Source organism: Lagopus muta, chromosome 16 (assembly GCF_023343835.1).
Source record: "Lagopus muta isolate bLagMut1 chromosome 16, bLagMut1 primary, whole genome shotgun sequence".
Taxonomy (NCBI): Eukaryota; Metazoa; Chordata; class Aves; order Galliformes; family Phasianidae; genus Lagopus; species Lagopus muta.
In genome coordinates, this window is record NC_064448.1 from 7564274 (window position 1) to 7576636 (window position 12363).

The 12363-nt window shown below is 37.8% G+C and overlaps 1 protein-coding gene across 1 annotated transcript in view; it reads right to left on the reverse strand.

Annotated features, from left to right (window-relative positions):
- Positions 1 to 3273: 3273 nt before the first annotated feature.
- ARFGEF2 (ADP ribosylation factor guanine nucleotide exchange factor 2) overlaps positions 3274 to 12363 on the reverse strand; it is a 31870-nt gene continuing 22780 nt past the window's right edge. Inside the window, exons 27-39 of the mRNA XM_048962718.1 lie at positions 12066 to 12238; positions 10782 to 10942; positions 10219 to 10349; positions 10002 to 10131; positions 9372 to 9507; positions 8487 to 8625; positions 8342 to 8396; positions 7985 to 8099; positions 7587 to 7717; positions 6672 to 6840; positions 6140 to 6278; positions 4949 to 5066; positions 3274 to 3614 (exon numbers count right to left, since the gene is read on the reverse strand). Coding sequence (XP_048818675.1) covers positions 3438 to 3614; positions 4949 to 5066; positions 6140 to 6278; positions 6672 to 6840; positions 7587 to 7717; positions 7985 to 8099; positions 8342 to 8396; positions 8487 to 8625; positions 9372 to 9507; positions 10002 to 10131; positions 10219 to 10349; positions 10782 to 10942; positions 12066 to 12238 — 1774 coding nt within the window. The 3' untranslated portion in view covers positions 3274 to 3437. The remainder of the gene's footprint in view (positions 3615 to 4948; positions 5067 to 6139; positions 6279 to 6671; positions 6841 to 7586; positions 7718 to 7984; positions 8100 to 8341; positions 8397 to 8486; positions 8626 to 9371; positions 9508 to 10001; positions 10132 to 10218; positions 10350 to 10781; positions 10943 to 12065; positions 12239 to 12363) is intronic.

Here is a 12363-nt window from a genome sequence, read left to right on the forward strand (position 1 = left end):
TCGTTAGCATCCGTAATCATCCCTGAGGAAACGAAGGAGGGAACGAGGGTTTCTCTGCTACCTCCCACATTCCAATAAGCACTGCTAAAGCCAAGCTCCACTTCTTAAAACTTTATTGATTTACCACTTCATTAAAGCATGGAGTATTATAACAGTATTATACATAGTATTTTCATGTAGAAAACTTTACATAGGTTTTCATATTTTATAATTCTGCTATTCTCTCAAAAATGTGTACAACTAGAGGACAAGGACTGCTCTTTATCGGTATTAAATGCACTTCATATGGCAGTCCTCAGAAACATAGGCATCTTAAATACGTGAAAACATACATTTTACACAAACAACATTAAAGGTGCTGAACAAACAATTTACAGATTAAAGAGAGCCGCACTTTGGACAGGAGAAGCGTAATTTTACTTCAGGCTAAAAGATACTACACTTAATTGCCAATAGCTGAAGTCGGGGCTGTTGGCTCCTCTCAGGCAGAGCTGCTCTGCACGGCTCTGCTGGCAGCTCGGGGAGCGGGGCAGGAAAGGGGAAGGAGCCCCGGAGTGAGATGGCAGGCAGGGCACGGGGCTCTCCTCACAGCATCCCCAGCCTGCTGCCTAGAAGGGTCTACAATAAGTAGCAGTAAATACCATGCAGTCTCCGTATTTGTACCCTTATAGGTAAAAATCTGCCTGCCGTCTGTTGCAGAACGGCACTTCAGCAGTCCAAGAACTGTGTTGGTTTTTTGTTTTTATTACTCTGTGTATCGCAGAGATCTCTACTGGGATATGCTGACACAGAACCCTGTTTCATTCATCCTTCCACTGAAGAACTACCCAGGCAGGTCAGATCCCACAGCAGCAGAGCCAGAACAAGGCCAGAACCAGCAATGCCTGCAGGCATTTTGGCCCAACATTTTATGCTCCATTAAGATGACTGTGCGTTAGGATCTTTCTGATTGCACGAAGGAGAACAAAAAGCTGATGTGAATACACAGCTGTTTCAGGTATTCCAGTATACGCTCTGCATACTACTCTTATTGCTTTAGGATGTAAAATCAATTCCAGAAAATCATGACAGGATTAAGGCTGTTACAATCCCACTGCATTCCAGTCCCCTTCTCCTCCATGCACTACAGTAAGTCTAGAATGTTTCTAATGTCACATGCCTAATTTCAGCAGTTTATAAATGGTACAAATACAATAAAAGCTTGAGTAAAAGAAGAATCTCCCAGAACTAAGGCTGAAAGAAGGGACTGATTATTAATATGCAGAGATAGTACATTGCACATTACAGTAAAGAAAGCCCACGATGCAACTCCGAATTTGAGATCTGAACATTAGGAGACCTCTTCCAAGACTTGAGATGTAAGGCTTTCAAAACTGTGAAGTTGCATGCTTCTTCTAAAGTTTGTGTTTTGAAAGGAGATACAAGTATACATTCAATGAGGCAGTGTCACATTCAAAACCTGAAAATAATATACATATGCTTAAGAACTATCTAGGACAGGAAGGAAAAATAATGGCTTATTCTTTCAAATTTATTAAAAATTTAAATAGAATTAAAATAAATACTTCATTTTATTGTAATTAAGTGACATTACCAGGGAACAAGCAAATATACTAAATGCAACATAAAGTGACATTTCAAATGCAGCAAGTTCAATATTGGCAACGCTGATTTTTCAGTCTTTTTCTTATGCTAAAATATAGCCATATATTTCCTCATATTAAATATCAGCATACAGACTTAATCTATAGGGTGTTTAAAACTTAGCCTGGCTGTGGCTTTTCTTTGGTTACAAATAAAAACTTGAAAGCCTTACCAATACTACTGACTGCCAAACAATTGCCAAACGATGCTTACATAGAACAAGCTGATTTACTGAAGAATGCCCATGAGCCCTTTGGAAATAGCTCACAAGAAAAAAAAAAGTATATATACACACACCAATAACTCTGAGAGTAGAATATCTCAACACTACATCAACTATGACTGTCTTATTAGGAAACTCAAAAGCAAAACAAGTTGAACACAGTACCGTTCTGTTGTCGCTGTTGTTGAATACTGTTGTTTCTGAGGTTTGCTGATACAGATAGCACAGTGGGTAACACTTGTGTTTACACGTTTCAGGAAGTGGAATTTCTCCCATCCTGCCATACTTCTCCATTTTTGAAAAAAGTCTTGAAATTAAAACTTGAAATTAAGGTTAGTTCAAAGGACATAACTCCACTGTGCTGGACTTCTGTTATAAACTGGTATTATGTGATGGAAACAGTGTCAGAAAAAACAGGCATGCTGAAGAAAGGAAAATCTCCAGGGTAAGCAAACAAAGATTGTGTTAAATCATGTTTGCTTCACATGTTTTTGAAATCACATAAATGTCCTGGTAATTGTTGTAGTGCACGACTGATCTTAAGTTTAATTTTGCTAAAGCAGTCAAGGAATTCAGATTTCACAGTAGTGACATTTATTCTCAACTATTAGTTATTTGCATGAAAAAAAATGAAATTGAAAGTATACAGTAAAAGAAAAAAAGAGAATTTCAGAGGTATTAACAATAAGACTTCCTAAACAGATCACTACCACAAAATACACTAAATACATTGTTTTCAAGGATAAAGAGGGTGTTTTGTTTTTTTTTTTTTGAACCCTGTTTTTAATATTAATGTAGATGCTGCGTCCATGATTTGGACATATATCAAAGCCAATGGGAAGTTTAAAATTTACCTTTTTCTTTTTTAATGCTTTGAACTCAAGACTAAGGAGCTCAATGGAGTTGATACTACTATGTACTTCTTCCATAAAAATGAGGGATCTTGGAGGATGAAGCACTGATATAAAAAAAATTCTTCTAAAATCACCTATGAACAAGAGGAAAACCCCTTCCCCAAATATCCTACAGGCTGTCTACATGAAAACCTATAATGCACTGCCTGGTCTAGCCATGTGCACACAAAGAAAAACCCAGAATGATCTGAGGTGGTCATCAGCCACTGCAATATAGTTTATTATGAGCACATGCTGACATCACAAGGCTATACAACTATATTTATTACTTCCATGGGGAATAACTTCCATTGAGGAATCCAGTTATCTGTAAGATTTGGTTGGGCTGCAAAACTGAACAACTGATAGAAGACTAGAAAAGAGAAACTTGATCATAAGGATAATGAGCATGGAAACAAATAGACTTTATATCTACAGCACTAATCCTGTTAGCAATAATTTAAATAAAAATTGGTGATACTCTCATAGGATGGTCAGGAATTCCCCCCCCCCCCCCCCCCCCTTTCCTTCCCTCCCCATTCCTCCTCAAATGCCATTGTGTTAAGAGTAACTTGCTTTCTTTTGCTATACCAGGGTCCCATTTCTTCCCCTATCCACTTCAGTCCATCTCTGGAGCAGCTTTATGAAGAAGCAGAAGTAACCAATTCTACTTAGGGCTACCATGAGGGTAAATTTGTCCCAGTTGTCCGTATTTGCTCCTCTGTTATGCAGATTTTGAACACAACACCTATACGCAGGAAGAACTTCCGTAGCACAGCTCGAAGCTCAGGAATCAGGTCAAATTGCATGATTTCACACAAGTATGGATAATATGTTGAAGCATGTGCCTTAAACTATCAGGAAAGATATGAAAAAAGAAAATTATTCTCTATTCCTACAGGAAAGTGCTGAGTTTTTCCACATACATGGCTACACCAAATGTTAGAATGCAAGGTCTTAACAAATCAAACAAATCAAAGCTTGTTTTATCTTCCTTTCCTAATAATGCTGAGTGTTAGTTTTTGAGTTTCTATTTGGCACACAGTAGCACAAGGCAAAATTGTTTTAAACTGAGAGAGGGGAGATATAGATTAGATATTAGGAAGGAGTTCTTTTACTCAGAGGGTAGCGAGGCCCTGGCACTGCTGCAAGAGAAGCCGTGGCTGCCCCATCGCTGGAGCTGATCAGGACTAGGGTGGATGAAGCCCTGGGCAGCCTGAGCTGTTGGTGGCAACCAGTCCATGTCAGATGAACCTTATGGTCCATTCCCATCCAAGGCATATTATGATTCTGCAGAGAAAACTGAGGGGACACTTTTACTGCAAAATCTTGCAGTACTGAATCATAGAATGGCCTGGGTTGAAAAGGACTACACTGATTATCTAGTTATGTGCTATGTGCAGGATCACCAACCATCAGACCAGGCTGCCCAGAGCCACATCCAGCTTGGGTACCAAGGAATCACAGGCTTGCCATTTTATCTACATAGTTAAAACTATTTTCCTAACACACCACAACCATATGGACATCTCTGAATTGCTGCTGTGTGGAGAAACCAAATCACTGCTAACACTCTTCTTCATACATTGATGAGTTGCAATAAAACGTAAAAGACAATGTGGAATTACATATTTTGCAATACAAGAAACATAGAAAAAACACCAACACAAAAACCCACACTTTTAAACTATATTCATCCTTTTTACAATTAATGAACAACAAAGAAATGCCCACAAACCTAAGCAACCTCTAGAAGTTTCTCTGTGTGAGATATTCTAGGGAATATATACACTCACATTTTCCCCAGAAAAGCTAAGATTCCAAAGATTATTTTTTTGCCATCACTGTCGAGGAACTAAAATTACAGTTCTAGAATGATGAAATTTACCTCTACCATTCTGTGCTGCTATAAAGCACATCCTTTACTGCACACTCACAGTGCTTTATATCAAAGATCTGCAGTAATATTACCACAAACTGGATTTCATGGATGTAGTCCCATTTTCACAATGTGAAGTGCTTGCCAAAAGAAAGGAAGCATAACAATTCCTACACTCCAAGGAGACCACACACTATATGAGTAAGCAAATTAGCCATCTTGCAGTATGTATGACAAAGAATGAATTCAATGAAAGCAGAGATGAAAACCCCTGAATGCAAACAGACATGGCTTCTAGCCTGCTCTTACCTTTTCATCACTGATTTTCAGTGTTTTTGTTAAAAGCAGCAACAGGAGATTGGTCCAAGCTTCTCTGTGGCTTTCTGAGTTCACGGTAATAAAATACGCCAGGGCTTCACTGCATACACTGAAAAGATGCCAAGTTCAAACAAACCACAAGGAAAACCCACAGTAAGTTTTTGTTACATGCCCTGTTAGTCCTCTCACAGTGTATCCTGGTTACACAAGATGCATTTCCATGGGAAAGTTTTCAATCACATGCAATAATTTTATAGCACACACATTTGTCTATATTTTGTTACAGTTGTTACAGATAATTGAACTGAAATAGTTTTTATGCTGTTAATAAACAACTATGGAGTGAAAAGTAGAGAACAGCCATTTTCCTTGTGAGCATTCTAAGTAAAGCATTTTCTGTAATTGAAGTGTTTTCACCTTCAACCTGCAAACATTACTTCCTGATCCTTACATGGGGACAATTTAGGCAATGGTACCATGAAAAAAAATTCTCCTCTCTTTCCTCAAATCTACACTGCTATATTAAAGATCTGTAGCACTTAGATCAAAGGAGGACTCGTGTACATACATTTTTGGTCCTTGCTGTAAACTGAATTTTGTAGACAATCTGTACAAATTACAACAGATTTTCTTAGTACTTTCTGAAGAGGGAATGGGACCTCGCCCTTCATGCACTGAAAAGATGAGCGTGTCCACAGACACTGAAAAATTGGAACACCACTGAAATGCACTGAATTAGTACCGATAGTGAGTTTGAGATTTCTTCACGTTTGACAGAGATTAGTACGTAGCACTTTGCTGTACCAATGACTCACTCCTCAGATAAAGGGGCTAAGTACCTTTTTGATTTACTTACAATTTTATTTTTTTTAAATGCTTTAAGTTCCAGCTATACAGTAGCTTGCACTGCACTCTGTTTAAATTTCTTACCACATTGTATCTTTGTATTCTGTACCACCACTTTTGCAAAGAAAAGTGGGTCAAGCAAGAAAGCGTTTCATTTATTTCAAATGGATTTCTTGCTTATTGCTGAATTTGCTTTTAGTAAAGAGCAGACTATTATGTCTTGGTATGCTCTGCATGTTTTGCTCAGCAACTTACAAACAGAACATTCTATCCAAAGATGTGTCGTGCACATGTTTCTGCACACAGAACACACCTGAACCAACTTCGTTCTCTTACCTGAGCAGACGCTGCTGTATGGCATCCCAGGCGTCTCGGCGGTTTTCATCCACATACATTCGAAAAAGTATTCTCAAGCAACAGGCCAGGCTGCTGGTCTCTTGTTTTAAGAGATTAGGTTTTGATTTACCCTTGAACCCTGGAAATCAGAGGAAATAGTCACAGTTTCAGATACCAGCCAAGAACCAGCCAAGTACCTCTCCATTAATGAACAACAGTAGGTATCTGATTTCTTTCACAGACAGCATTTCCTTCTCCTCGACTTTGACTGACATCTAACTTATTTTTACAAATGCATTTGAGTGCAGCAGTACTAAGTATGCTGCTCTACTTCAATGAAAAATACGTACAGGAAATAGAAATATCTCAACTCGTTGGCAAGGAGAAAAGTAGAAAAAGTATACAGTGTCAGATGAACTACAGAAACTGTTACAATCGTCTGTTACAATCGTATACTTCTGCATTTCAATGGTTGAGGTCCTAAACAGACTGCAGTGCCTTTTTTTAAAGCCAAACTACACAAAAGCCTCACCTGCTCTCCACAACACAGTTCTTTGTTCATAATTTGAATTAAAGGCTTTTGAAAAAGAATGGGACTCCTGCAAACAATCTAGTAACTTGAAGAGGTGATGTGAAGACATGTGTTTATACATTCCTTGGTCCTCTGTGTCAATGTGGATATCTGCATCCAGTGCATCTCGCTAAATAAAAGAGATCAAGGCAGAGAACAGTATCAGTAATATATTCTCGTAAGAGGGACTCTGATACTTCACATATCACATACTATTAAGTCTAGACTCCAGCATGAGGTACAAGTGAAATATCAGAACAACACACCACAGCAGAACTGCCCTGTCAAATGCTAAAGCTGTATTCCTCTCACTAAAACATTTTCAAGACAAGTTACGGTAAGTCCTGGTTGTAAAAAACACTAAGAACAATAAAATGACTTTTTTTTTTTGTAGGCTATTTCTGCTATGAATTTAACTACACCATCCCCAAGACACTACCTGAATGCACTGGCTCCAAACTTTCTGGCCTAGGGCTTCATTATCACAGACAAGTAAGAGCCCACCTTACATTTTTCCCTAGAATGGTTATCTTCAGGGGCAAGGACCTCCTCTCCAAGGGAGGTGGTTATTTATGTCTTGACAGTTGACATTGTTAAATTTCAACTTCCACATTACCATAATAATCTGAAGGGTAGACTACCAAGAAATACTGGAGGTAGTTAAAAAAAAAAATATATATATATATATACACACACACACACACACACACATATATATATATATATATATAAAACTAAGTGTAAGGACACACATTCAGGATAGCATAGAGAGCTAGAAAAAGGAGGAGCTACATACAGTACCACAACATTTTTTAAACACTTTGAAACATTCTGTACTTTACTGCTTAACAAAGTTATTTCTAAGTCTGCTGGTACCTGAGCTGCAGCCATGTGCTCAGCATCTTCTTTCTTGCTTGTTGCTGGATAGAATACTATGTTATCGATGGTCTGTATCAATTCCAACTGTACCACACACTTTATAAGGAGGCCAGCAAACAGTTTCTGGTCTAATGAAACAGAAAAACAGAAGTTTCAGAAGCAATTTGTTACAATTACTGTACAACAGATTAGCAAAGTACTACATTACCATTTTCATTTTTAGTAATGCTGTGAATTATCTTATAAAAAGAAAATCTAGAAGGAATAAATGCAAGTTGGAAAGACATGCTAAGTTCCTCAAATTAATTATCAAGTGCCCTAAAACTGCCTTTAAATGACTACAGAAGCAAAGTGACAGTAAAAGTTCATTTAATAAACTTGGATGTTTTCCTTACTTGTATAAGGACCCCCTTTCCAGCTTTCATCTGTTGGATTTGAAAGTTGACTCTGTCCTCTTTCTGAAGCGTTTTTATCCACGCTGCTTAATGACTGACGATCTAGGTCCAAATCCTAGAATAGAATTTAGAACCACTCTTACAATCCAAAGTGCTACCTACCAACCAGCCATCAGAATTCTGGCCTCAAAGAATGCCTGCACTCATTTCTTTTCAGTTATTTGATAGCTACACCAAGTACAAGCTAGTGTCAATTCCAGAACTTGTTGTCAAGCACATCTACTACTATAAAATATTTCAGAAGCTAATCCAACACAGCCTCTTCAGTGTAGTCTGTTGCACTGAATCAACTCTTACCAAGTGCTTTTCAGCTGAATCTTCCTCCATTCCCGCTGGCCTCCATGTAAGCAAGCTTCACATCAAAATAAAAACAACAAAAAACAGTAAATATTGTTGCTCTGAAACAGAACATTTGTGTGACAAGTATACCTTATGAACTTACACATGAGGAATGGTAGTTTTGAAGATTTCTAGCATACAATTGCACGTCTGGCCCCAGACCTCTGGGCTGAATTTCTGTCCATTTAGTATTACCAGATTTTCCAGGCAGTTTGTACCTGATCGAGCCAACTGCTCATTTTCTGTGGAAGACATGTTTCATATTTATTAGCTTTAACAATATCAGTGAAACTTAAGCACTCTCTATTATCACTCCATTAAATGCTTTTTGAAAGGCATGTTAATTCGGCTCAAAGCATACGCATAAACTATATTACAGTAACATCAAGCTGGGGACCATATGAATAGAAAACAGTGCTTAAAAATACACTTTGAGATTTCACTTCCCTGAAATCCAAATGGGGAAGACAAAGGAAGAAGGAAGCAGAAAAAGTGCATACAGTGGAACAAATGAAGGAAAGCACAAATTTGAAATTCGAGGACTTCACCCATAATCCATGCTAGCAATATAGAAAATTTCAGGCTTAAGAGACTGAGCCCAAATGAAAAAAACGCTTGGAAAGACACACCTAGAAACACCAGGTGATCAGGAGACAGAAGGTGGGAAAAAATAATTTCTAAAGTCAGAATGCATTCATTTACAGATATGTATATATAAGATATTTAATCCGCACAGAAAGGCTGCAGAAGATTAGTGCATTTTTAAAAGCTTTTGCTCTGTCCCAGTAGCACCATAAACACGTTAAAAGAAGAGCTGCCTGATTAACCAGAATGAGACCCTGGAATACTTAAGATTCTGCAGACATTTATTATATCACACATTCTGATGATGGTAGTTATTACTCTTCAAAAATTCAACTAGCTTTCCCCTGAAGTAAAGAGATCATTTCGAAATCAGTTCACCAAAAGATGCAAGTGAACTAGGTACCTTGTTTCACACACCAGTGTAGCTGTGCAAGTATGTCAGGAAGAAGGATCTCATTTAAAGCTTCATAAAACTGCGTGAATACATCACAGATTGCATAAAGTGCGTGGTTGCACGTAGTGGTCATCCATTCAGATTTCTGCGAGAGAAAAAAAAACATTTATTTCTGTGTGGGTTCCTTTGGCATGATAGCATTTGGCTCATGAATGGCCATTCAAAAGAGGAGGTGGCCTATGAGAATAACTGAATTCAGATAAAACTGGAAGAACCCCAATACCTGCGACTGAAGATACCTCGCCAGAAGGTACTTAGTTGGTCATGTGATTGCTGTTCTGAACAGTATGTGGTATTACAAAGCAAGAACACTTTTCCTTGAGAATAGTTAGGGAGAATAGTCAGTTAGGGAGAACAGAAAGGATATTGTGGCAAGTTTCCACGTGGAAGCTATCAAGCATTGGTCATCTCATACATGCAACAGAACATAATACAACAAATTATCACTACAAACAAAGTTTGTAACAGCATGGGCTGGAATACACTGACAGCAAATAACACAAGCTGCCATCTGGGTCGTTCAAGTTCTTGAGGAAAAAAAGGAGAGTAAAGTTTGCTTGATTTTTTTCTCTGTTTTACCTCTGTTTGTTGTTCAGGAAGTTTCATATTATCAAAAATCCGAAAAACTATTCTGAACAGATCTTGCCACCAATGCTTTTCAAAGGTATGGCCATAACTCTTCATTATTTCAAACATCACTGTTAAACCTCTAAAACAAACAAAGACTGTGTTAAAACATGTACCCGTGATCCCCTCCCCAACTGAATGCCAACAAAAACCAGAAAAGCCTTGTTACCTTGTTCGAACATCTAATTTGCAACGATTTATGATACAAGAAAGCTCAAATAAAATGGGGAACCATCCTCTGACCCATACTCTGTCCCCAGGAGCAACATTCATGTCATCACTCGTGTATTCTCTCAATACCTTGGAGACAGGCAGGAAAAAAAGATTAAAAAATCCTCAGAAGTCTTTAAGATAGATTACATACCACTAATGGTACACAGACAGACTTGAAAAATTAGCTTAGTTTCTACTGTAACAATCAACTCTTGTAAAATATAAATCTGAGACACATCAATCTGTGAAAGTACCTGGAAAATATATACAGAAAATAAGTATTTCAGTGGTAATAGCTTCCATTTTAAACCAAAAGACACCTTTAACATGTTAACTAATCCTAGTTCATTACTTACACAACACCAAAACAATTCCTAATTCTGAATACACTTTTAACACAAACTTCTGCTGCTGGGAGACTGAAGTTTGAGTCTGAAAGTTCTTAGTTGCAAGAAGAACCTCAGTTACGACAGTAAGAAGATAGTAAGAATGTACAATGTTTAAAAAAAAAAAAAATACCTGTGGTCTTTCTGAAACATATTTTGCACAATACCGAATAAGTCTAATTGCTTCCATGCTGGTGTCCGGGAATGCAACATTACAAGCAAACTCAGAGAGACATTTTACTGCATCTTGGAATGAATCAATTGCTGCAGGAAAGTGCTGTTGGAAAATATTTGCTGTGAAGAACAAACAAAAGCATTTCTTAAAACTTAGTGACAGACAAATGCATAGATAACTGACATTGGTCTACTGAAGTCAGACCTGGTATATTGGCACCAAAACAACAGACATGAAAAGACTAGATTTGCTGGATTAAACAATTTCTTCCCTTCTACTCTTCCTTGTGCTATACTCCCATTCCTAAAAATCTATCAGTATCAGAATCTATCCATGTTCTCAGGTTGGTTAGCTACTGATTTATAATCTAGGATTCTTTCATGGTTTCTTCTGTGGCTCCCTTTCCTTCCACAGCATATGCCACCCAATGCCAACACTATAAAAATAATAGGAGTAAAGCTTGATGCATCTTAACTAAGCCTTTAATTATTCAGATTCTGTAGGAACAGAATAAAGCAGTTAGATTTCAGGTTAAAGGACAGACTAAACACAAACCCAAACCAGTACATACAAGCTTTTGCACAGACCTCAACTCTCAAGATCTATACAATTCAAATTGGACTTGATCTGCACAGGTACCTTTCAACTGAACTACTCTAATTCAAATTAGCAAAAGTTTCCTTACTACTTGCATTTATTAACACCATCCACAACTCTTTTCCCCCACACTATTTAATGGGAATGCAGCAGGTTCGGGACACTTAAAGCTGCCATCAGTACTGAAATATGAGTTGGTTGCCTTCCTGTGAAAGTAAACGTAGTATATTGTTCAAATATACTTCCAGAGTAGACAGTCTATATGAACTAAACTTCACAAGTAATAACATACCAGTGTCATAAACATGATATACCATATGATACTGAAACAGCATGGAGTTCACAAAATCTATTAATCCAGTTTCCTTAATCTGCATCAATTTACTAATAGGCAACAGAGAAATACTGAATTTAGCCCCAGTTTGAAGAGTTATACAGCTGAGGATCTGTATGCATTTTTTCCTATTCATAGGAATTCAGAGACTTAACAGCTAAGACTTAGCTGCAGAGCTTAAATGGTTTAATTGCAAGACCCTGCATGTATTTACTTGTGTATACAAATCTCACGTGCAGGTGGGCCTTCTATACCAGAGTCACAGAAGCTAAGCTAGAAGTTGGTACTTGCATCTGTCAAGTATTACTTACTAACTATATGTGCTGTAGTCTGAAAGGCCAGCTCCACAATATTCCCATCATGGTCTGATGCTGCTTGGTGAAAGACAGCAAAGATATTTTTCCAGCCTGAGCGAATATTACCAGCTTGAGAGTTCACCATCTGAGCTATACAGCGTATGACCATGTCCCGAATAGTTGGAGATCTTACAAAATAAAACAGAAAATAAAACACTACATCAAAAGCCACTTTCAGATGCAAGACAATTAAATCCACAGAAAGAAACATCTTTAAGAAGGACTGACGTAAGCTAACATCAGTCCATCACAC